Source organism: Simochromis diagramma, unplaced genomic scaffold (assembly GCF_900408965.1).
Source record: "Simochromis diagramma unplaced genomic scaffold, fSimDia1.1 OVJJ01000497.1, whole genome shotgun sequence".
NCBI classification, from domain to species: Eukaryota; Metazoa; Chordata; class Actinopteri; order Cichliformes; family Cichlidae; genus Simochromis; species Simochromis diagramma.
Window position 1 is genome coordinate 410,108 of NW_024386912.1, and position 26,295 is coordinate 436,402.

Genomic DNA, 26,295 nt, shown 5'->3' on the forward strand with positions numbered 1-26,295 from the left:
GGACAAAGAGTACCTTGTCTGTGTGTGTCGTGTGTGGGATTATAGTATTATCTTATGCCATGTTATTCCCCTAATTAAAGATTGTGAAATTATTATGTAGTTTTAGTTTGCATTATTCTACTGAATACGTGGAATTCTGTGTGTGTGTGTGTGTGTGTGTGTGTGGGGGGGGGGGGGTCAAGATGTGACCCTGTGAAGACTCCCCAAAGCTGGTGCCAGGAGTCTAGCGGTACATCTGAACAAAAGGCCCTTACACTCAAACAGGTATACGTGTGTTTGCTATACCATATATCAGCAAGAGAAGATACGACCTCTCCTAGCAGGAGTGTGATCTATGCCAGTACACTCTGAAGAGTGAACGCACCCCCCTCTTCATACTACACAGACTTGTTACAGACCTCCTAGGATGAGACATTCTTTCAATATGCCATCAACTATATACTTCTAACCACAAATGATTACATGTTTCTCAATACAAATGACAATAATAAAATATAAACCCAACAATTACTGTCTCAAAAAGCTGTTTCGATAAGACGGGCTTTAATTTGGTTAATTGCCTCAAATGAAAAAAGCGAGATCTTACAGCAGCTCTGACCTGGCTTTCAAGTTTAAGATCTGCCTCCATTTTAACTCCCAGATCAGTGATGACTGGTTCAACATACTGTGCCAGCGAACCAAGATTTATAGTAGTGGCCTGCTCATTACGCAGATCTGGTCCTGTTGGATCTGCCTTTGATACTGTGGGTCACAGGATCATGATAACCAGACTCAAGAACCTGTTTGGGATTACTGGTGTTGTTTCAAATGGTTCATGCCATATTTATCTGAACGATCTCAAGTGATGATCAACAGTTTTGCCTTGTGAGGTACCTCAGGGATCTGTCCTGGGTCCAATTCTCTTTATGCTTTATATATTCCGCCTAGGCTAAATTATTAGGCGCTACAATAATATCTCCTACCATCTCTATGCCGATGACATTCAGTTATACTGTTCTTTAAAGTCTCTGAGTTTTATAAATTGTTTAGTTTAAGTAATTGCCTGACAGAAATTAAGCAACTGTTAAATGACAGCTTCCTCCAGCTAAACTCTGATAAAACAGAAACTCTAATTGTTGCTCCAGGCCATGGTCTCAGAAATCAGGCAGCATATCAGCTTCTTAGAGCCTTCTGTTAAATCGAGCCTCAGAAACCTCGGTGTCATGTTTGACAGCTCGATGTGGCTCGATTCTAAGCAGCTGGTCCGAAACTTTTTTTTTTATCATCTAAGGAATATTTCAAAACTGGGACTAATGGTGTCAAAGTGGAGATGATTATTCATGCTTTTATTTCTTCCTGTCTGGATTATTGCAATGGTCTTTTTATTTGTTTTAACAAATCAGCTTTAAATTGTCTTCAGACTCTGCAGCATGACTTTTAACAGGCACCAACACAAGAGCTCATATCACTCCAGTTTTAGCCTCCCTTCACTGGTTGCCTGTAAGTTTTAGGTTTCATTTTAAAATTTTAGTTCTAACCTTCATGGCCCTACATGGTCAAGTACATATCTGACCTGCTGAAACCGCGTTCATCTTCCCGAGCTCTGAGGTCATCAGGTCAGAGTCTGCTGGCGACCCCACACACTCTATTTAAACTCGTGGTGGTCGGGCCTTTCAGACAGCAGCACCATGGCTCCGGATTCTCTGACACTGTTTTTACACCGACTCCATCGATTCTTTAAAAAAACAGCTGAAGACATTTTATATAGACAAGCTTTCAACTAATTTGTTGTTTTTATGTTGTATTTTGCTGTTTTACATTGTACATGTTGTATTTTCATTCTTTGCTTTGTGAAGCACTTTGTGAAAAGCACTATATAAATACATTTTACTTACTTACAGCCATTACAACTGTACCCTGAGACACAGCATCGATCTTGACTCTTGTCAGTCTGAGCCAGGCCTTTCTCTGTAATTGCCTTGGGTGAGAGAAAAAGCTTACAGCTGACTGGAGGATTAATCCATCCTTAGCCTCAGGTCTTACAGTCTCCTCACAGACGCTACCTCTGTTCACTGCAGGCATGCATTTGCCTGTCAGCAACTAAACCTGTTCTAACTGGGACATTTCATACCAGGATTTGATTTGATTGCTTTACATCTGATTCGCTCGTCATTCATCTGCAAAAATGACTATCAGAACAGCGCGCCCAAACCGGGCACAACATTTCCAGCCCCGTTTGTATTGCCTCAAAAAGGTGGGTCAATAGCATTTCTGTTATAGCATTATTATGTATTCCTTTTGTAATATATTTTGATTATCCATCATTCTTCAATAATTAAAGGCTTTTTCACGTTAGGTTCTAGATTTCTATATAAACTGCTTTGGTGAAAAAGGAAAAATACAAAGCACGTGAGCAGCAGTAACCTTGTTTTCCTACTCCCTGTTCTTAAGATTATATAAAGATTTTTCTGTTGCATGCAGTATCTAATGGATACCCATGCATTTGCATGAGATTTAAACATGATTGGTTTGCCAGCATAAGAGGCTTGCTGAAGCTAATCTTTTAGTCCACCTAAAAGCTAATTAGTGTTATTGTTTGGCAGCATGGTGTCACTGCAGTCTAAAGCATCTGAACAACCTTATTGTTATGCACTTCAGATAAAGATATTAACTTTCAAACAATTCATTGGCACAATGAGGCAAAGACACAGGAATAAGATAAACAAAGAAGTATTCCAGTATTAACCTAACTAATCAGATTCTTTATAAAGTAGGCCTGGTGTTTTACAGTATGAAAGCTATTCTGACCCAGTTTACTACTATTCCAATTTTAAAAAACTCGCGTAAAGAGCTGAGCTGTCAACTGATCAACACTTGGTGGTGAGTTGGATCAGGTGGCGGGGGGCGGTGCTGGACAGACCTGCCACACCTAAACATATAGTGTGGGTGTGCTGGGAATGCCTGGCAGAGACAGTGGTCCATGAGATCTTTAACACACACCTCCGGCAGAGCTTCAACAGCATTCTGAGGGAGACTGGGGACATTGAGTCCCAGTCCGGTCTTTAAGTCTAACGTCGTTAGCCATGTCTGGGCCCAAACTCCGCTGCAGGTCCCAAAGTCAAACGATCATTGCAGCATTACTGAGAGTTGAAAAACTCTTTAAATTCTTTCATCTTTCATAAAATGATCAGTGTGGCTGCTCTACCAGGTGTACCAATTAAGTTTAACATCCAGGCATCCATGAAGACGGAATTTATGACATTTAACGGAGTTAGAAGTTAGCAGGAAGTTACAGCTCTGCTATCACTTCCAACATAAATGAAGACAGAAAACTAAACAGCAGTGACGTCTGCAGGGTTACTGAAGTTGGACTAGCTGGTAGATAATGATGTGCTACGTGATCACTAGCGCGACAAAGCTATGTTAGCATAACATAAACAGTAAAGCTGGAGGACGAACGCTAATGAACGGAGGACTTTTTTCCACTCGATAAAAGTTAATGTGAGCGTTCCCGATAGTTAGGGACAAATGCAATCGCATGGCAGGATGCTGTAAACTTCAGTCAGGAGAACAACTGAGATAATCCATCCACAATACGAGGTTAGTCAGTAATATACTGCTGCATGGGCTGTAGTTACATAGGAAGGGTTTAAAAACTGAGCTTTAAAATGATTAGCGGTAATAAAAACCGAGAGAAGCCGACAGTGAACACTGACTGTTTTTAGTGTCTTTTTTAAAAACCGGATAGAGATCGACAGACTACGTGACTTGCGTGCGTTGCATTGTGGGTACAAGTGGCAGCAAAATCAAAACACTGCATCAAGCGCTAGCATTTCCAGCACCGGTAACCATTCATTCTGCTGTTTTAATCCCTACTTGCATTTTATTTGCCCCAAAAACAGTTATGTACAAAACGAAGAAGAACACGGCAGGTCCGTACAAAGACAGACTTGACAAAAAGGCAAAAAAAAAGTACGAGGAAAAACAACAAAGTAATGAAAGGGTTTGGCCCATACGAGCATACAGAGTGGACTGAAGACATTAGCGTGCTGCCCCCACCTTCATCACGCTCATATTTATAATTATATGTTCCTAAGTGTGAGTGCATACACTCATGAAGTGTTTGGTAACTTCAGATCCCTGCAACAAGCCCAGTTCCAGTTTACCGATGGATGGGTACAGGACACTGACATGTTCTGAGTAGCCAGATATGTAGGTGGACACCAGGTTTTATTCTAAGTGAAGGGCAACCCTTCAAAAAACGGACAGAGCAGTGGAGTAGCCAAGCGAAAAGAACAATATAAAACTCGATTACTAAAATATCATTTATTTCACTTTTTTTTTAAACAGTTAAAAACACCCCAGGCCACTTAGAACACACAGTCAAAACAACACTGAAAGTCCACTGGCGTCAGCCACAGCATTAAAATCCACCAAAATTGGACAAAGAAAACCCGGCGACGTCCCCGGCCGTTGTGTCTGTCTCTTTGCATGGAAGAGAGAGGGGGCAGCGATAGTGACCGTTCTTTCCAGTGAAAGGGATTTCTTGTAGCAAGGTAGTACCTACAATCCTTTGTGGTTTTACCCTGGAAATGACGTCACATTTTCGAACTCTATAGACCATGTTCAGTATCTCCATTGCCTGAAGCTGCTGCACTGAGCTGCGGCTGCAGGAGTGTTGGTAACTGTTGTGGTGGTAACCCCCGAACCAAATGGAGGTGAAGGGAGCCAGCAGGCTGAAGAAGAAAGCCTATCGGGCTTGGTTAGCTTGTAGGACTTCGGAGATAGCTTATAGGTACCGACTGGCCAAGCAGCATGCGGCAATGGCTAAAGCAAAAACTCGGGTGTGGAAGGAGTTCAGGGAGGCCATGGAAAAAGATTTTTGGACTGCCTTGCAGAGATTCTGGCAAATCATCAGGCGACTCAAGAGGGGAAAGCGGCGCTGTACCTGCATTATGTATATTGCAGGTGGAGCACTGCTGAACATTGAACATTGTCAGGCAGTGGAAGGAATACTTCGAGGACCTCCTTAATCCCACTGGAGGAAGCAGAGTCTGGGGATGAGGGGGACGACTCGTCCATCTTTGGGGGTGAGGTCTCTGAGGCTGCTAAACAACTCCCTGGCAGAGGCTCCTGTGGAGGGTGAGGTGCACCCCCTGAGTTCCTGAAGGCTCTGCATGTTGTATTGCTGTCTTGTTGACACACCTCTACAAGGTTGCATGGAGGTCAGGGGCAGTACCTTCCGTCCTGGTCATGGAACACTGGACCAGCTCTTTATCCTCTCGAGGATACTTGAGTGTGCATAGGAGTTTGCCCAACCAATCTAGATGTGCTTTGTGGACTTGAAGAAGGCATTTGACCGTGTTCGGGGTGTCATGTGTGAGGTGCTTCAGAAGTATGGGGTGTTGCCGGCAATAAGTCAGACCTGTTTCCGGTTGGTGATGGGCTCTGCCAGGGCTGCCCCTTTGTCACCGATTCTGTTCGTAATTTTTATGGACAGAATTTCTAGATGCAGCCAAGTAGCAGAAGGTTTTCTCTTGGTCCTGAAAAAGGACAATCTTGACAAGACACAAATGAAAAACTACAGGCCGATCTCAAATCTCCCATTTTTAAGTAAGATCATTGAAAAAGCAGTTTCTCAACAGCTCAATTACTTCTTAAAACAGAATAACTGCTACGATGCCTTCCAGTCAGGTTTTAGACAGAACCACAGCACTGAAACCGCTCTGACAAAAGTGTTTAATGACATATGTCTGAACACAGACAGTGGAAAAATGTCAGTCTTAGTTTTACTGGATCTCAGTGCAGCATTTGATACAGTTGACCACAACATATTACTCAAACGACTGGAGAACTGGGCAGGTCTTTCAGGAACTGTACTAAACTGGTTCAAAACATACTTAGAAAACAGGAAATACTTTGTATCAATAGGTAACTTCACATCTGAGCAGACAAGTATCACATGTGGAGTTCCCCAAGGTTCCATCTTGGGACCCCTTCTGTTTAACATTTACATGCTCCCACTGGCACAGATTATAAAGAACAACAAAATAAACTACCACAGCTATGCAGATGACACACAAATATATATCACAATGTCACACCAGGAGACCGAGGCCCTGTACAGGCTCTTGGTAAATGCATTGAGGAAATTAATGACTGGTTGTGCCACAATTTTCTCCAACTAAACAAAAACAAAACTGAAGTAATAGTCTTTGGCGCCAAAGAAAAACGATTACAGGTCACCAGAGAACTTCAATCTATACACCTAAAAACCACAAACCAGGCGAGAAATTTGGGTGTAGTGATGGATGCAGACCTAAACTTAGAAAAACACATTAAGACAATAACAAAGTCAGCTTACTATCACCTCAAAAATATTTCTAGGATAAAAGATCTGATGTCTCAACAGGACCTGGAAAAACTAGTCCATGCATTCATCTTTAGTAGGCTTGATTACTGTAACAGCATCTTTACAGGTCTACCTAAAAAATCAGTCAGACAACTACAGCTCATTCAGAACTCTGCTGCTCGAGTCCTCACTAAGACCAAAAAAGTGGACCACATCAGTCCAGCTCTGAGGTCTTTACACTGGCTGCCTGTCCGTCAGAGGATAGACTTTAAAGTTCTGATGCTGGTCTATAAAGCTCTGAATGGTTTAGGACCAAAATACATCAGTGACCTCCTGACCCAGTATGAACCTTCCAGATCCCTCAGGTCATCTGGATCCGGTCTTTTATCAGTTCCCAGAGTCAGAACCAGACACGGAGAAGCTGCATTCAGCTTTTATGCTCCTTATATCTGGAACAAACTCCCAGAAAGCCTCAGATCAGCTGAAACACTCAGTTTATTTAAATCCAGGTTGAAGACTCACCTATTCTCAGCTGCATTTGAATAAAGCACCAAATCCACACTTTTAAGCTTAAATTTCAAAACTTACATTAACTACTGATCTTATCTACTGTTCTGATTTTATCTGTTTTGATTTTATATACTGTTTTGTTTGTTTGTTAATTAGTTAAATGGGTTAGAGCTCTGGGTAGCTCCCCAGCTGGGTCTAGACTGGGTCTAGAGAGTATTTTAAATTCAGGGAATTTAAAATAGAAAGTAGCTCGTCCACAGAAGGACTGGTAGCTCCCCTTACGATAAGGGTTCAGATCGCGCGAACAGGTGTGAAATGTGTGTGTTTAGTTAGTTTGTTTGTTTGCTTGTTTTGCTTGTTTGCTTGTGTCTCTTTTGTCCTCTTTATATTAATCTTTTTCATTCACCTCTGTTTTCAGCTGGAGTCGATTTTGCTAGAAATGCAGGACACAAAAAGTGGAGTTAAAGGTACAGAGCAGAAGCTCAATATCACTACCATCCCACATGTCATTGCTGGTGAGTGTGACACACACACACACACACACGCAATAGAAATAAAACTGAATGAAATTAAACTCAAACATTTCTAGCATTTTTAACTGGTACATGATGCAGGAGGTAGAGCAGGTCATCAACTAATCAGAAGGTTGGTGGATCAAACCCTGGCCTCTCAGAGTGCTTAGAGTAGAGTAGAGTAGAGCACTTTATAAAAACCAGTCAAGACTATTTTGTATGACTTTTGACATATATTTTTTGAATACCTGCATTCATGCATTTATTTCTTTTACTTCTGGACTGGATCAGCATTCCCCAAAATCTTCCTGAAAGCCTTCTGTTGATCCAAAAATACCAGAGTAAAGATTGAGATTTATATATTTTGCAAACATATGTTAATAATCACTGCATGTGTTATAATGTCCATGCAAAGTTTGGCTCTGATTTTCCCATTAGTTGAGGAGATGATGGGGTAGGTTACATACATTATACTAAGGTAACTGCATGTCATTGACCTTTCTACTCTTGCCCATAGTTTATCTTTTTTCCTGTTCATTGGGTTGTTGGTTTTTTTTGTGTTTTTATTGTGTCCCGTTTGGATCTTTAGCCATCAGAATTGTTGTCTTAAGGCCAAGAAAGATGCCAAGCGGATTTATTTTACCAAGTGGATCATCATGGCCTTGCCATATTGGTCCATTTGATTGACCTTTATTATAATTATGTATTTATTTTATTTTCAGTTGCTACAAACGGGACAGACATGACTGGGGGATAGGACAGGGAGAAAGAATGAAAGAAAGAGAGGGAGAGAAAGAAAACCAAAGGGGAGAAGAGACGGTGAGAAGGGGGGGAAGAAAGAAAGAAAAAACAAACAAAACACCTGGATCACCTGTATGGAGAAAAAAAACAGAAGAGAAAGCAAACAACAAAGAGCAACATAATAAAAAAAACAGCACCATCACAATAAACTAGCTAGCAGTAGATAACAGTAGATACTAAATAATAAACGATATTGTGCAGCACGCAAGATAGACAGCGCACAATGTGCTTTGAGGCAGCAGCCAAGAAAGGTGTAGTCCGCGTCTGTGAACACCCGTGTGTACACCTGTGTGCATACCTGTGTGGATCAGCATGCTTGTATTCCAAAGGTTTCTCCATGTAACGATCTGCTAGGGAGTGTGGGGAGCCATATCCCCGTCCCCCAGGGTATGAAGCAGGTATGGAGGAGATCCAGGCCCCAGAGTACAAGGACCCGAGGAGGACCACCAAAGGGGGGGGAACCGTGCCACCCTCCTGGGAAGAGCTGAGTAGAGCCCCAAAGGAGAGGTCACCCCGCAGCTACGGAGCAGAGGCCAGTGGGGGTTGCAGTGGTGTGCCCGCGGGCTCTGCCAGCAGCCAGCTGTGCCAGAGAGGACCGAGCTTCAGGCCCAGAGGTCTGAGGGCATCCCATCCCCGGGAAGGAGCCCAGCCGGGCCACAGGCGCCCGGCCCCGCCAATCAGCCACCAGGAGTGAGCCGGTACATACATGAGCGCCCAGCCCCAGACGACAAGGACCACCAACACACCAACGTCTGAGGGCATCAGCCACCGGCAGGGAGTGTGGTGAGGGGAGATAGGCCTCCGTACTTTAGAGGGCCTGAGATGTACCCAGAGAGGTGGAGTCTAAGACCCAACCTGACATATAGACACAGACGAACAGGCACACGCGGACACAAACGTGCATTCCCACCCCATATGCACAACCAAATACTCAGCACTCACCCAACGTGTAGACAGACACAAATAGACACTGCACAGACAGTCGCACTCCCCAAACATACTCTATATCCCAGGTCCCGGTACCCCCGCCCCCAGAGGGGCAAGCCGCACCTAGACCCAGGAGATGTAACCCTTCTCTCTGGGGTGGAGGCAAGCGGACCACCTCCTTATCTGCAGTAGCAGGGAGGCCCCGCATCCCAGACCCCAGTCTGACGGCCAGCACCTCCTCCCAGCCCCCCAGCCCTGACGGCTAACAGAACCGGGGTGAGTGAAGACCTCAAACCTCCCTACGCCCGCTCATATGTAGTGTTGCTGTGTGCTGTTCTAAAGTGCATTTAAAACTCAGGAGAGCATGGTACTAGCTTCCTCTCAGAGAGCAGCACGGCTCCTCCTGAAAACCCTTAGTGTCTAAATGCATTTAAAATTGAGGGTAGGGCACCAGCGCCAGAGGTGGGTTGGAGTACACCGACCATCCTCTGGATGCTGTAAAACGTGCCCACCCCCAAGGCCCTATATGTATGTGTTATGTGCGAGTGTGAGTAATGTGGATGTCTAGGTTGCAGAATAAAATTGAGGCACAGGCGGCCAGAAGGGGACAGAGGGGGAGTGCCTCCCCTGCACCCTGGTGACATACCTGCACCCCAAGCCCTGCGTGTGTGGGTGGGTGTGGTAGCGCGGGAATAGGGAGGCAGCTGAGGATGGGGAGGGAAGAAAGGGAGGGGCAAGCGGCCCCTCCCTGGGGCCAGCTCCCCCGCTGACCCCAGTAGGCACCCCCACACTCTGGAACCCACCAGGGCAAGGGGGCCCAGGCCCATCCGGACCGGGGCCCGCAGCAGCAGCACCGCCCAGCCCCACAGAGTCCGGGGCAGCCCACCCGACTCCACCCCAGAGAAAACTGCACCCACCCCATCATCCAATCATCTCCCAAACTACACAAGACAATAGACACCCAGGTTGAGTTCATTCTCCACCTCTCCTATATCTCTCCCCCCACCTGCAGAGTGAGCTCCTGTAGTGAGGAGACCACCTGCAAAGATATAACAACCTCCCCACCAGTTAGAGAGCCCCCTAGTTGGGCCGATGCACCAGAGGTCCCCTGCACTGGGGCTGAGCCCCCCTGCACCCACCCGCCCACTGCTCCGGCGACACAACAGCCAGGACCCAAGCCCCCAAGGCCCGGCCAGCACCCCAGACCGGGGGGCGGAGCACCCCCAGACCCCCAAGCCTCCACGCCCGTCCCGGACCCTCCCAGGGGCAGCCAGGCTACCAGGCCAGTAACCAACGTCCGCCAGCACAGACCCTCCCCCATCTCCGCTGTACGCAGCCACAAGGAAAACACCATCCAAGAGCCCCAGAGCTCCTAACCAGGTCATGGCCACATCCCCCAGGTTAGTCCCTCTAGGGAAACGTCCCTAGGGACTCCCCAGACGCCCTAAGGCCGTCCCTACCCCCATATCAACCACAATAGCGAAGGCAGGACCAAACCATGACCCCCCACCCCCACTAGGTGATGAAGCCGATCAAAGGAGCCCAAAGGGATTGATCAAATGTGATGGCAGATGTTGTATCAAGACTAATGTGATCTATTAGATGGTTTCTACAGTGGGGCAAAAAAGTATTTAGTCAGCCACCGATTGTGCAAGTTCCCCCACTTAAAATGATGACAGAGGTCAGTAATTTGCACCAGAGGTACACTTCAACTGTGAGAGACAGAATGTGAAAAAAAAATCCATGAATCCACATGGTAGGATTTGTAAAGAATTTATTCGTAAATCAGGGTGGAAAATAAGTATTTGGTCAATAACAAAAATACAACTCAATACTTTGTAACATAACCTTTGTTGGCAATAACAGAGGTCAAACGTTTACTATAGGTCTTTACCAGGTTTGCACACACAGTAGCTGGTATTTTGGCCCATTCCTCCATGCAGATCTTCTCGAGAGCAGTGATGTTTTGGGGCTGTCGCCGAGCAACACTGGACTTTCAACTCCCGCCACAGATTTTCTATGGGGTTGAGGTCTGGAGACTGGCTAGGCCACTCCAGGACTTTCAAATGCTTCTTACGGAGCCACTCCTTTGTTGCCCGGGCGGTGTGTTTTGGATCATTGTCATGTTGGAAGACCCAGCCTCGTTTCATCTTCAAAGTTCTCACTGATGGAAGGAGGTTTTGGCTCAAAATCTCACGATACATGGCCCCATTCATTCTGTCCTTAACACGGATCAGTCGTCCTGTCCCCTTGGCAGAAAAACAGCCCCATAGCATGATGTTTCCACCCCCATGCTTCACAGTAGGTATGGTGTTCTTGGGATGCAACTCAGTATTCTTCTTCCTCCAAACACAACGAGTTGAGTTTATACCAAAAAGTTCTACTTTGGTGTCATCTGACCACATGACATTCTCCCAATCCTCTGCTGTATCATCCATGTGCTCTCTGGCAAACTTCAGACGGGCCTGGACATGCACTGGCTTCAGCAGCGGAACACGTCTGGCACTGCGGGATTTGATTCCCTGCCGTTGTAGTGTGTTACTGATGGTGACCTTTGTTACTTTGGTCCCAGCTCTCTGCAGGTCATTCACCAGGTCCCCCCGTGTGGTTCTGGGATCTTTGCTCACCGTTCTCATGATCATTTTGACCCCACGGGATGAGATCTTGCGTGGAGCCCCAGATCGAGGGAGATTATCAGTGGTCTTGTATGTCTTCCATTTTCTGATGATTGCTCCCACAGTTGATTTTTTCACACCAAGCTGCTTGCCTATTGTAGATTCACTCTTCCCAGTCTGGTGCAGGTCTACAATACTTTTCCTGGTGTCCTTCGAAAGCTCTTTGGTCTTGGCCATGGCGGAGTTTGGAGTCTGACTGTTTGAGGCTGTGGACAGGTGTCTTTTATACAGATGATGAGTTCAAACAGGTGCCATTCATACAGGTAACGAGTGGGGGACAGAAAAGCTTCTTACAGAAGACGTTACAGGTCTGTGAGAGCCAGAGATTTTCCTTGTTTGAGGTGACCAAATACTTATTTTCCACCCTAATTTACGAATAAATTCTTTACAAATCCTACCATGTGAATTCATGGATTTTTTTTTCACATTCTGTCTCTCACAGTTGAAGTGTACCTCTGGTGCAAATTACTGACCTCTGTCATCATTTTAAGTGGGGGAACTTGCACAATCAGTGGCTGACTAAATACTTTTTTGCCCCACTGTATATTGGTTAGAATTAAGATTATTTTTATTTTTCCAGTTAATGAGGACCATTTTCTTGGCGATGCATAGGGCCGTAAAAACAACGTGGGCTGTGTTTATTTCTGCAGTGACCTCATCCAAGTTGCCCAGCAAGCATACTAAAGGGGAGGCTGGAATGTTACATTTCAGACACTTTGATAAGTCTTCACATATCTCACACCAGAATTTCTGAACTGGTGGACAGAACCAAAGAGCGTGGATGTAATTGTCCGGTGTATTTGCTGTGCAGTGTGAGCAGTTGTTGGAAGGCGTATAGCCCATCTTGAACATCCTATGACCAGTATAGTGCACTCTGTGTAATATTTTGTATTGTATTAATTGCAAACTGGGATTTCTGATCCATTGAAAGGTTTTTAAGCATATCTGAGACCAAAGGATTGGGTCTAAGTTGATTGATAAATCTTGGGTTGTTTTTGTGTGGTCGGTCTGAGCTCGTTGTCTTCACCTTACAGTGCACCTTGAACTAACTGTTACTGTGAACTGGTGCTATGTATAAAAAACAACCAAGTGAATAAAAACATATAATTCTGTAAATGGCATTAAATAAATGTTTCACATTGATTTAAAATACCACAAACTGATACAGAACAATAAAGTTTTAAGTAGAAAAAGAACAAATAATTCTCATAGTTTTGTTTTTTTCACTAAAGCCTACCTGTTATTTCTGAAGCTAAATGCTCCTGTTTATTGAACCTTCATACTTTGTCCTGTCCGATGTGCTAGACCACAAGGTGACAGTGCGTTTACCTCTCAGGTATTTAATCTGTACAGCCTCACTGGATTATTTAAAGCTTTGCTGCCTAAGCTGCTCGGCTAGTAGCTAAATAAAGCAGCCATGATTGGATGATATCTGTGCAGTGCTCTAAGAACCAAAGTGACTTTTTAATCTGTACTAAGGCCTGGAAGGGAAATTTGACCAGCCATCCATTTGACCCAAGTATTCTGCCAGCACTTACAGTACATAAATGATGTGTTAGAACCAGAGGTATTCCATCAGGAGGGTGTAGGTGTTGGTAGCTGTAGCTGGCCGCTGCCCACATAGCAGCAGCAGCAGCAGCCCGCTGTGTGGGCCCGGATCCAGCCCACACACTGTGCTTACACATGGCCCACATACCACACAGAATGACGGCCTTTTGGTGGCCCACACATGGGCCAGCACAAGGCCAGCTGCTGGCCCTGTGCTGGCCCAGAACAGTTTCAGCTCTGGCCCCAGATGTCAGCCTGATGTGAACCTTAATCAAGCCATGTAATAACAACATGTAGAGCAAAAGTAACATGACGAAACTCTGCTCAGACAGTGAATGGACTGATTCTTCTATAGCACTTTTCTACTCTCCCAGATTACTCAAAGTGCTCTATACAAAATTCCACATTCACCCAACCACACACTTTATCTAAACTGAGTGCTTCCTAACTTTATTCATAGTCTTGACTTGCAGACTGGAGGAGTTAGGGATCAAACCACTAACCTTCCGATCAGTAGGTGACCTGCTCTGCCTCCTGAGCTACAGCCACCCGGTGGTAAACATGAGTAAACCCTCACTAGGTTTTGGATAAAGTGTACACTCACAAACCTGTCAAACCTGCATTTGAAACATTGATTACCATAGCTGTATTGCCAGACCTGGCCCACATCTGGTTGACATACCCTGCCATGCCAGAAGTCATGGCAGGGTATGTCATGTCTGCTATGTGGGTATTGCAGCATAACTAAGGGAGGATTCAGGGTCACCTGGTCCAGCCCTAACTATATGCTTTAGCAAAAAGGAAAGTTTGAAGCCTAATCTTGAAAGTAGAGATAGTGTCTGTCTCCTGAATCCAAACTGGAAGCTGGTTCCACAGAAGAGGGGGCTGAAAACTGAAGGCTCTGCCTCCCATTCTACTTTTAAATACTCTAGGAACAACAAGTAGGCCTGCAGAGCGAGAGCGAAGTGCTCTAATAGGGTGATATGGTACTACAAGGTCATTAAGATAAGATGGGGCCTGATTATTTAATTATTGTATGTGAGGAGCAGGATTTTGAATTCTGGATTTAACAGGAAGCCAAAACAGGAGAAATCTGCTCTCTCTTTCTAGTCCCTGTCAGGACTCTTGCTGCAGCATTTTGGATCAGCTGAAGGCTTTTCAGGGAGTTTTTAGGACTTCCTGATAATAATGAATTACAGTCGTCCAGCCTAGCCCATGGTAAATAGCCGATTGAAGCATTAATTAATGGCAGGACTTCTTTGAGCAATCTTGTAGGAATGGGGTCTAAAAGACACGTTGATGGTTTGGAGGAAGTAATTACTGAAGTTAACTCTTACCAATAAGTAAGGTCTCTACCACAGCAACAGTAAACAGAATTAAATAATCCCAGAATCAAACCCAGTGCTCTGCAGCACAGTGAGTTAGCAGGAAGACCTACCTTACACCAGGGTTAAATGATCCATAGATATTAGAATCAAACCCTTTGAAACAATGAATAATAGTTGAAGTCAGCCTGGTAAAGATAAGCAGAAGCTGCTTGTTGTGAGGCAGCAGTGCTAACCACCGTGCTGCCCGCTGTGTAATCTATTACTGTAAATGTTATTAAGAAATGATCAGACTAAAGAAGGGTTTCAGAGTTTACTGTTACATGTTCTGTTTTTATGTGATGATGTGCTGAGCAGGCTCACTGATAGTTTGAGAAATGCCTGATTCTCTTCTCATACTAGATGAAATGCACGGCTGTCATTTCCAGCACCTGCATGCATGTTAAAATGACCTACTATGATTATTGTATCTGAGCCTATATAAGGCTGTGTGCCAGGTTCTCAAATAAAATAAAACTGTATCTGGTGGTTGGTATGACTCGGGGTGATGATTCATTTAAACTAACATACTAATCATGCCGTAACCATGTCTGTGTAAGACATTATTAAAGGAATGTAACCTAATGTTTATAGTCCACATTTAACACTTTGGAACAGCTGAGCTATTTGGTTCTTTCTTTGTGAATTTATATTCTTAAGTTGTTTCTATCTTCTGGTTTTTGCTGATAAAGCAAGAATCATGTCAGCATCTGCTTCTTTTTGAACAGGATTTCCAAATGAACCTCCAGTGTACTCGTGTTTCTGGCTTTCATTAAAATTATTTGGGATGAAATTATTTTCTTTTTGCTCTTTTTGATTTTGAACCCATTTTTTCAAAAGATTTAATTTTGGTTTCCACTGACCAACAAATGACACAACATAAACACAAAGACGTGTGATTTAAGTGTTCTTGATTCTGATCAGTATATCTGTGTCTCCACACAGGTAATGACACAATTGCTTGGATTAGCAACAAAATGAAGACCACTACAGAAGGTACGATCAAAGCTCTTTTTCCAAATGTACTGCAGCCCTGCACTTCGACACATTAAATCACTGCACACACCATTTACCAGAGTTACTATAGTTTTATTTCTTTTTGCCTTTTTGCTTTTACTTCAGTGTAGTTTCACTTAGTTTCCATTGTGAGTTTGCTCTTTTCAAGTTAGTTTTTATTTTCTGAAAATGTTTTCTTTCAGCCAGTTTTAGTGTATATTAATTATTAATGTATGGATTTGGAAAAATCAGTACAAGTTTGTTTGTTTGTTTAAAAAAACAAACAAAACTAAAGAACTTTTTGAAAGCAGTGGACAAACAAAGTGGAGTTGGCATTTCCTTCCTGTGTTTGCGTGGGTTCCCTCTGGGTGCTGGGCTTCCTCCCACAGTTCAGACATGCAGTTAGTGGGGTTAGGTTAATTGGTAACTCACCCATAGGTGTGAATGTGAGTGTGAACGGTGTCTGTCTCTGTGTGTTAGCCCTGCGATAGACTGTCACCCTGCCTCTCGCCCTATAATAGCTGGGATATTACCTCTATATTATGAGTTTATATTTAAGAGAACACCAGCCAAATGTTGTTTGAACTGGTTTTATTTTCTTTCTTTCCTGCCTTTGTTCCAGAGGCTCAGGCATTTGGCACCATGTTGGTAGCTTATGGTTACATCTACCCGCTGCAGAACCATAAGAAGCTGGTCATGTGCAACGACAGCAGCCTGTACCGTTTCCAGGTAAAGCTAAATGTTTGCTTCACCTTTGCTACATGTGATAAGAGTCCCACACTGTCCCATCGTAGGTAAAGCATGTGAAGGAGTTTATATGGAATTTGTCAGAAGTTACACGTGAGAAAAAAACATAATCTGAGCAAATCATTTCATTCTGTGGGTGCAGGTATTTATTAGCAATGACATTCGTTGTGCATAAATTCAACAACCTGTGAGCGTAGAACTCAGACGCAGTCCTGCTGACGCGTCTGTGAGCACACAGGTTGGAAAGGGGGAGCAGTCAATCAACAAATGAATTAAATAAATACATCATTAAATAATGAATTAAATGTTTTATAAATTAATTAAATAAACACAAAAATAATTAATTAAAAGCCCATTTGTTTAATTTTTGGTTTAATGACTTAATTAAGTATTTAATTAATCATTTAATGATGTATTAATTGAATCCATGCTGGCACTCCTGGCCCTGCAGCTGTGTTCATAAATGTATTTTATCTGTCAGCCGATCGAGTCAAAATCATTGCTTTGGTCTGGTTGCTGTTCTTGTAATGGTACCAACACAGCCTACACACAATCGTTTGGACATGTGTGGACCCAAACGATGCCTAACCTTTTGAAACACCCTGTTTGTCTGTCACCCATACACTGTCAACATGTTTTAGCCAAGAATGTCCTGGCTTAATCTTCAAATATATGTGGATGGAGCACAGAGTGAAGGCAAAGGACCAACAAGTGCTCAGCATCTCTGAACTCCTTCAAGACTGTTGGAAACCATTTCAGGAGACGACCTCATGAAGCTCATGGAGACGCCGAGAGAGCAAAGCAGGAATCAAAGCAAAGAATCTGAAATATCAAACATGTTTGGAGTTATTTCCCACGTTTTTGTTCACTACATATTTCCACGTGTTCATTCATAGTTTTGATGGCTTCAGTGAGAATCTACAATATAATAAATAAATAAATAAATAGTCGTGAAAATAAAGAAAAAACAAACCTTTGATTGGTAGTGTATGTAAAATAGTTTGCAGTCAACATGAATAAAGCTGGGTCCATGGCTACAGTATATTACTGATGCTCATCAAGCCAACACAAAGACTTCGAGGCTGCTATTTTAACCATTTTCTGGAGAATTGATCGGTCAACAGGCAATGATTTCATGCCTGTTAATCTCTAATCTGGATCCTGTAACCTGCTCCAGAGTAGGTTAGGTTTGCAGCGTAAGTTACCATGGCAATGTACTTTGGCAAGAAGGGTTCAGGGTTCTCACGGTGGTGATACAGAACCCAGGGTTAACCTCGACGTTTCCTGGATAAGTAAACTCGTGCTTCATAGTACAGGCCTCAGACTAACTGGACAGGAAACTTTGAAAGATGTGCTAGCACTCACGCACGCTCTGCATGATTATAACCATACACACAAACAACATAACAGGTGGAACCACTTCCTTGACCTGATATCAGCTACTGCATGAAAACATGATTCATGGTGCCACACGTCCTTCAGCAAAGGGAAACTGAAAATACCCATATAGACTGCTAAGAAACCCTTTAGGCCTGTGGGCTGGATCCTCCAATCAGAGTACAGATTTGTATGATGAGCAAGATGTTGAATCATCTGGAATCCCTTGATCAGAATCAGAATCAGAATCAGAATCGTGTTTATTGGCTAAGTATATGTGCAGACACATACAGGGAATTTGGTTCCGGTAGATGGTGGCTCTCAAGCACAGCAATGTAAATCACACACACACACACACACACACACACACACACACACACACACACACACACACACACACACACACACACACACACACACACACACGTGTCTATATATACACATTACACATACATACACAAAGCTGTGTAAACCAACTATAAATAACGAATCTAAACTTATATACATAAAATACAGAGATGAATGAGGTGGAATGAATACTACAGAATGTACATAAGGTGCAGCTGCAGTCTGGCAGTGGGAGCAGTGTGACAGGTCAACTGTTAAGAAGGGAGATGGCGAGGGGAAAGAAACTGTTCCTGTGTCGGGTGGTCCTGGTCTGCAGGCTTCTGTACCGTCTGCCAGAGGGCAGCAGATCAAAAAGTCTGTGTGCAGGGTGTGAGGGGTCTGTGATGATTTTCCCTGCCCGTTTCCTGGTTCTTGAGAGGTACAGATCCTGGATGGAGGGCAGGGGGGCGCTGATGATCCTTTCTGCTGCCCGTACAGTCCGCTGCAGTCTGCTCCTGTCCTGTTTAGTGGCTGCTCCATACCAGACTGTGATGGAGGAGCACAGGACAGACTCAATGACTGCAGTGTAGAACTGGATCAGCAGCTCCTGTGGAAGACTGTACTTCCCCAGTTGTCTCAGGAAGTACATCCTCTGCTGGGTCTTTTTGAGGATGGAGTTGATGTTGGTCTCCCACTTCAGGTCCTGGGAGATGGTTGTACCCAGGAACTTGAAGATCTTCACAGTCGACACAGGGCTGTCTGATATGGTGAGGGGGAGCAGAGTTGAGGGATGTCTCCTGAAGTCCACTGTCATCTCTACAGTCTTAAGAGTGTTCAGCTCCAGATTGTGCTGACTGCACCAGAGTACCAGCCGCTCAACTTCCTGCCGGTATGCAGACTCATCACCATCTTGAATGAGGCCAATGACAGTGGTGTCATCTGCAAACTTTAGGAGTTTGACAGCCGAGTTCTTGGAGGTGCAGTCGTTAGTGTGGAGGGAGAACAGTAGTGGTGAGAGGACACATCCTTGAGGGGCACCAATACTGAGGGACCGGGTTTCAGAGGTGATCTCCCCCAGCCTCACTTGTTGCTTTCTGTCTGTCAGGAAGCTGGTGATCCACTGACAGGTAGCTGGTGACATGCTGAGCTGGGAGAGTTTGGAGGAAAGAAGTTCAGGCACAATGGTGTTAAAAGCCGAACTAAAGTCCACAAACAGGACCCTGGCATAAGTTCCCGGGCGGTCAAGGTGTTGCAGGATGTAATGCAGCCAATTGATGTCTTCATGCCTTCAGATTTTGCCTTGTTTTGACCTGAGGGGGGACTTGGACCAGGGGTTGTCCTCTGGCTCCTCCAAGGAAACTGTTTTTCAGCCTGATACCAGGCAGAAAACGTTCCCTCTGAGCCTGAAGGAAAAGGATAGAAACACACACACTACTAGTCAAGAGTTTTAGAACACCCCAATTTTCCAGTTTGTTATTGAAAGTTATGCAGTTTAATGTCTCTTTGCATTCTTAAATGAAAGTGTAGTACAAATAAAGAGTTAAAAAAGATGGAATCAGTTTATAGACCAAAATGTATTTTAAACTTTGATTCATCAAAGTCGCACCTTTGGCAGATATACCAGCTGAACACAGCCGTGTCATTCTTTCTGCAATAGAAATCTTCTCCCACATCTGGAGCAGAAGTTCCCATAAATGTGGACCTTCTGGTTGCTTTGCTTTCACTCTTCTGTCCAGTTCAAACCAGCTCGTTGGGTTTAAGTCTGGAGACTGTTGGTTGGTAATTTTTTATTTCAACATGTGAACAATATACAGGTACATTTATAAAAGAAAATAAGAAAGAAAGAAAAAACTTTACAAAATACATACAAAAAAACGTTCTGATTAATTTACATGTTGAAAGGGAAGAAGTAAACACTTATTTAATCCCACCCCTTTGCCATAAATTATCAGTTAATATTTAATCAGCTTCATTACTGATATCATTTGTAATAAAAATAGTGAACAGATTTCTGATATACTATAAACTATAATATCACATCATGAGTTTGTTTGTTTTTAAATAGAGACATTCACTTAATTTAAATATTTTCCTTTTCTTTATAGATCGAGAAGATCATATTTTTATAACTCTTTTTGAACAGTTTTATGTTTGGACGTTGCTTTAATTCCATATTCAGACTGTTCCACAGTTTCACTCCATGAACAGAAACACAAAAGCCTTTTCTTGTAGTACGTACCTTCCCTGTTTTGAAGTTACAAAAACCCCTTAAATTATAACTTCCTTCTTTCAAAACAAACATACTCTGAATATTTCCTGGCAGTTCTTTATTTTTTGCTTTGAATAGAATTTATGCTGTTTGGAATTTCACTAGATCGACTGCAAAAATAGTGAGTTTGTATGTTCCCTGCAACCTGCATTGTGGATGATTCGAATTGCTTTTTTTTGAAGAGTAAAAAGTGAATGTAACGTGGTTTTATAGTTATTGCCCCAGACCTCTGCACATTAGCTTAAGTATGGTGAAACCAGTGAACAGTAGAGAATATGAAGTGATGTTTGTCTAATACCTGCTTTGCCTTGTTTAGTACTGCAATGCTTCGTGATACTTTGGAATGAATATATCTTACGTGAGCTCTCAGTTAAGTTTTTCATCTGTTATTACCCCCAGAAATGTATTTTCACGGACTCTTTCAATATCAACACCATTTATTTGAATCTTTGCATTTGTATTTAAACGACTATTTCCAAATAACATAAGTTTAGATTTATTCAAATTTAATGATAATTTGTTTTTATCAAGCCAGAACTTGACTTTACTTATTTCATATCCTCCAATAAATTCTGCAGATCATCACCAGAGCAGAAGATGTTTGTATCGTCAGCAAAGAGAACCATTTTTAATGCTCTGGACACTTTACAGATGTCGTTAATGTTGAAGACTTTTGGACCCAAAACTGACCCACAAGCAATGTGCATACATAAGGAGCAACCACCATTTAATTTCACAAACTGCTTCCTGTCACCTAAATAACTCCGGACCCAATCTAAAGCGACCCCTCTGACACCATAACGTTCCAGTTTTCTTATTAATATATCAGGATCTATAGAGTCAAATGCCTTTGTCAAGTCTCTGAATAACCCAGCCACATGTTGCTTTTTGTCTGTCATATTTGTGATGTACTCTATTGAATCTAATAGTGCCGATGATGTTGATCTGTTTGATCTGAATCCGTTCTGACTCTCGGTGAGTAGTTTATGTTTATCTATAAATTTTTCCAGTCAGTTTTTAAACAGTTTTTCAAGAACTTTTGAGAATTGAGGTAGTAAAGAGACTGTGCTGGACACTCCATGTTTTCCAGCTCACCATCTTGTTCTTTTTTCCTGAGGTAGTTCTGGCATAGCTTGGATTTATGTTTTGGATGAACCCTTGACCAACTAGACACATACCAGAGGGTCCTGCATGGTGCTGCAGGATGCTGTGGTAGCTGTTTTGGTTCAGGGAGCCTCTCACTCTGTACAAGTCACCGACCCTGGATCCAGCTAACAGCCTCAGACCATCACACTTCCCCCTCCATGTTTGATAGTTGATGCCACACACTGTGGAACCGTCCTTTCACCTACTTGACGGCATACAAAGATCCTGCATGAGTTCAAATGTTGATCCATGAGTCCATAATACCTTCTTCCAGTCTTCAGCAGTCCAATGGTGGTGTTTCATGGCCCAGCCAGGCCTCTTTGTCCTATTCTGAAGTCTGGCTTTCTTGCTGCAACTCATCCTGTCAAACCTGCAGCTTGAAGTTTTCTCTTCACAGCTGAAACTGAGACTATTAAGCTGCTTGAAGCTGATGTCCTGTGAGCCACCATCACACAAGCTGCTAACTCTTTGGGTCTGCAGACCTCTTCCTGTCACAGTTTGTTTCTGAGCCTTTGATGGCACCTTGACTGACTGTCAAGGTGTTGACTGATTCTCGTTATGAGTTTTTGTTTTTAAGTCCTGAAACGTTTCATCCTTTTCTACAACAGACTGATGGGACAGCGGTGCAGAGACTTGCCTCCAGCATTAAAGTAAACCACAGTTGGTGGAAAGCAGACACGTGTGTGATGACTTCATGTGCTCATCCATCCTGAGTTCTACACACATTGTTGTGCGACTGAGAATAAACTCCTGTGAAATGAAATGATTTGCTTGCACTATGTTTTTATGACATAAAATAATTCTGTGCTGGCCATGTCTGTGTGTGTGGGCTGTTTTATGTTGGCAAACGATTCATTAAACAAAACCAAAGAGTGTGGGTACAGGTAAAGGTCAGGGAAGGACAAGAGCTTTCTTTAGACTGTTTGCTGTAATTTAGTTGTTTCAGTAATGTCCAGAAACATTTTAAATAAACATTGAAAGCAGACATATAACTGGTTTCATTTTCAATGTTTTCAGACTCCTTACTTCTGGCCAACACAGAAATGGGTCCCAGACGACTCTGATTATGGTGGGTATCCTGTGATATGAACTTACCTGCACTTTGTTTCTACAGGAACCTGCAGGCGGTGTCATACCTCAGTCACCATATATTAAACATTTACAGTGGGATGCAAAGGTTTGGGCAGCCTTGTTAATAGTCATTATTTTCCTGTATAAATCGTTGGTTGTTGCAATAAAAAATGTCAGTTAAATATATCATATAGGACACACACACAGTGATATTTGAGAAGTGAAATTAAGTTTATTGGATTTACAGAAAGTGTGCAACAATAAATAAATTCAGAGAACGACTGGTAGGAGTATTAATGGATACAACTCACTTAAACTAACAATAAAACTTGACTGTCTGTTTGTAGGTAAATATTTAAGTTGAATTAATTGACAAAAGTTTTGTATTTAAATTTCTTCCCCCACAAAGATAAGTAAAAACGTTCTCGCCTGATCTTCTCAGAAACAAAGCCTGATCTTTTTCAAAGGCAGCGGAGCTACTTTGAAAAAGCCTCCCATGATGCACTCGGCAAACAGCGTTAATATTTTCAATGTTAAACATTTCCTCAAATAAGAAGTGGAACACCTGAGAGCTGGTCCACAAAGGCAGCCCAGGAGAAACAAGCCTGTGTTGAGTCAGTGTGCCAACATCATATCAGAGCTGTGCTGCAGCGGTCGCACAGTGGTTGTCTGCAGCATGGAAACACTGGGCTAATTTTATGACATCGTAGGATCGAATCATTTGAAATCATTCATGTGAGTTAAAGCTGCTAATGAACCACTTTGCTTCCATACCTTATAGCAACAGTATGAAGCAGTAACCTGGAGGACATAGAAACAACTATGAAATTAACGGGATTTATATTAAACAAACACATTTAAACCAGTAAATTATAAAGAAAATAATGTTGTTCATAGAAAGACTGGTTTTGTTTATTGTAGCTAATAATCTGATGAATAAAATTTACTTTTTGTGTTTTGACTGTGTTTTTATTTGGTTTTGTGGTTTTAGCCATTTACCTGGCAAAGCGGAACATCCGGAAGAAGGGCGTGTTGGAACCATATGAACAGGTAGACAATGTTTCTGCTTCTAGATGTGTAATGAGTAGCACAGTCATTATTCCATTATTAACTGGAATACATTAAGTCTACTGGTCTTCAACTCAATAAGGCTTCTCAGATTTAAGCTGGGAGATTTAAGTTGAAGGCTGATGTCCCAGAATGATACTGACACAACCAACAGTGCAATTTTGGTTCTTCTTGTTTCACGGTTTTTTTATTTGAAGCAGCAGGAATGAAATGGTGATGAAGTATTCATTCATAAGACATTTAACTTTTCAAACGTCACCGGCCCCATAGCTTCTGCCTCGATTGTGCCACAGTGGCTCCTTTTACTCTGTGGGCCCTCTTTCTGTCTTTTTGATGCTCCTCTTCACCTTTCTGTTTCTCTGGCGTCTCACCGATCAGAGGCTCTTTCATCTCCTGGTTATAACAAGAATGCAGTCAGCACGTGCTGATTAAACTCTTAAACTAAAAGGGATTTTCACCTTGCTGCTCCATGCTGTGTGTTTGTGTTTCAAACAGGCACATTACAATCACCTCCATGAATGGCTGAACCACAAATGGGATTTCATTGTGATGCAAGCAGCTGAACAGTATAAGTAAGTGACACTATCACAGCTCGTAATGTATAATGCCCGCTGCCACCACAGATGCTGGTTTTTGAGACTATTTCTTAAAGTGCAGTTTGCTGCAGCATGGTCACTAATGTACAGTGATTGGTCCTGATGCTGTGACGGGTCTTGTAGGCACTTCTGTTGTTTGGTTTTAGGTTTTCACAGATGATTTCCTCTTAATACCCCACTTACCTGCTTGTACATGTGTCAGGGCTGGCAAAGAGAGGAAGAAGCCAGATCGCGTGGTGTTTGACTGCCAGGAGAGGGCGTACTGGATGGTGAACAGGCCTCCGGTCAGTCTTTCAAACTCTGTGCTGTCTACATGTTTTAATCTCATTTATAATCATGATCTGTAATTGTATTATTTAGACTGTATCTATCTTGAATGATGTTCTGTGTGTCCAGCGTTGTGCTCACAGTGCCATGGACTGTGGTCCAGAGAGGCTAATTGACCCAAACACAGATGAGGTGAAAGGTCAGTAAACATAGAAACCCACAAACAGGTGTGGAGCCACGACAGTGTTACATGATTACATGAACTTAAAATCCTTTTTCTGGAGACGCAGTCTGACCTTATAAAGCACTGTATGAGTGAAAAATGGTTTGTAAATGCCATTTAAATACCATGATACTGTAAATACTCTAAATACTGTAAATACCATTTAAATACCATGATACTGTAAATACTCTAAATACTGTAAATACCCATTTCCACATCAGTTTTCAGATTTTAATTATATTTCCAAATTTACAAAAAGCTACATGTTTCTGTTTACATGTTTACATTGGTAATTTTGTGATGGCAGTAGAGCTTCAGTTGGAGTTTTGATTGGATGCTCAACCTTCTATATCTGTATTTATTTTAAATATTAAAGGAAATACTGTATTTTACAGGATGAAGATATTCAGAAAACTTATTTATTGCATTTCCCTTTCTTCTGTTTTCCTCTAACACAGATCTCTTTTCTCACATGAACATGAAAGAGTAATGCGGAAAGGTTTATGTGTGTCTACACAGTGGGGTGAAAAAGTTTTCACAGGGTCATTTCTGGGGTGGATTTACTGCCACGCTCATTCCTAGAAAGGCTGGTAACTGTCGAGAAAGTTCTCCACCTGTGGAGACATAATCTTTATGTCTTTTTTGCATGTTTGTCACACTTCAATGAGTCAGATCATCAAACAAATCTGAATATTAAACAAAGACACGAGCAAACACAAAGTGCAGTTTTGTTCTCAGAGAGAAAATAAACACAGATCCAGAATTTAGTAAATGAAGAACACAAGAGTACTTCACAGAAGTCCAAACAAGGCTTCATAGTAGTGAAACCTTGTAATGGGCACAGAAGCAGGAGGGTAACGAGACAACTACAAAAAAGAGACCAATAAACCGATGGATCAAACTCTGTGGTGATGAAGAAAAGACACATGCAAACCAGAAATAACTTTGCTTAAGTAGCCAGACTTTATATCCCCACTGTGTGACATTATAGTGTTGTGGTGTGGTAAGTGGTCATTGTACTAATGAGCAAAACCAAATTGGCTGCCCTGCAGCACACTGGCGACCTGTCCAGGCTGTACTCTGCCTTTCATCCCATGGCAGCTGGGATGGGCTCCAGCACTCCAGAGGACCTGAATTAGATACATGGAATAAAATGGATGGATGGAAATGGGCTATCTGCTGAACCTTGAGGATGGTTTGATGGTACAGGGTTCCACTGTTACCTCACACCGTGCGGGTTCTGGTATCAAACCTCCAAATTTGCTGGGCATCAATTTGGCCAACGGCATGTTTGATGAAATAATGAGTCTGAATTGTTAATAGGTGTGAATGTTAGAGTTTGTGGTTGTCTGTCTCTATCTTAGAAAACTTATTCAATTCTAGCATTGGGGAAAAGCACTGATATTGATATTTGGCTGCAATTTTCAAAAAGCTTTGCAAAGTTAAGTAATCATTTACCCCAGAGGAACCATTTCTGCTTCAGCAGACCTGAGCTGTAGATCTAGACCCCTAGCATCAAAACGTCTTTCTGTATTTAATC

General features: G+C 42.7%; 1 protein-coding gene and 1 long non-coding RNA gene across 2 annotated transcripts in view; one reads left to right on the top strand and one right to left on the bottom strand.

Moving 5' to 3' along the window:
* The first annotated feature begins 1,962 nt into the window (after positions 1-1,962).
* rgs9a (regulator of G protein signaling 9a) overlaps positions 1,963-26,295 on the top strand; it is a 36,964-nt gene continuing 12,631 nt past the window's right edge. Inside the window, exons 1-9 of the mRNA XM_040036318.1 lie at positions 1,963-2,233; positions 7,260-7,356; positions 15,614-15,664; positions 16,287-16,393; positions 22,548-22,599; positions 23,593-23,651; positions 24,165-24,241; positions 24,468-24,549; positions 24,662-24,724. Of these exons, the coding sequence (XP_039892252.1) occupies positions 2,165-2,233; positions 7,260-7,356; positions 15,614-15,664; positions 16,287-16,393; positions 22,548-22,599; positions 23,593-23,651; positions 24,165-24,241; positions 24,468-24,549; positions 24,662-24,724 (657 nt within the window). The 5' untranslated portion in view covers positions 1,963-2,164. The remainder of the gene's footprint in view (positions 2,234-7,259; positions 7,357-15,613; positions 15,665-16,286; positions 16,394-22,547; positions 22,600-23,592; positions 23,652-24,164; positions 24,242-24,467; positions 24,550-24,661; positions 24,725-26,295) is intronic.
* Positions 4,039-24,841, bottom strand: LOC120736304. Its single transcript, XR_005696460.1, has 4 exons — positions 24,829-24,841; positions 20,928-20,931; positions 6,234-6,239; positions 4,039-4,285 (listed from the first exon to the last, which is right to left on the bottom strand). It is a non-coding gene; the product is annotated as an uncharacterized LOC120736304 (long non-coding RNA).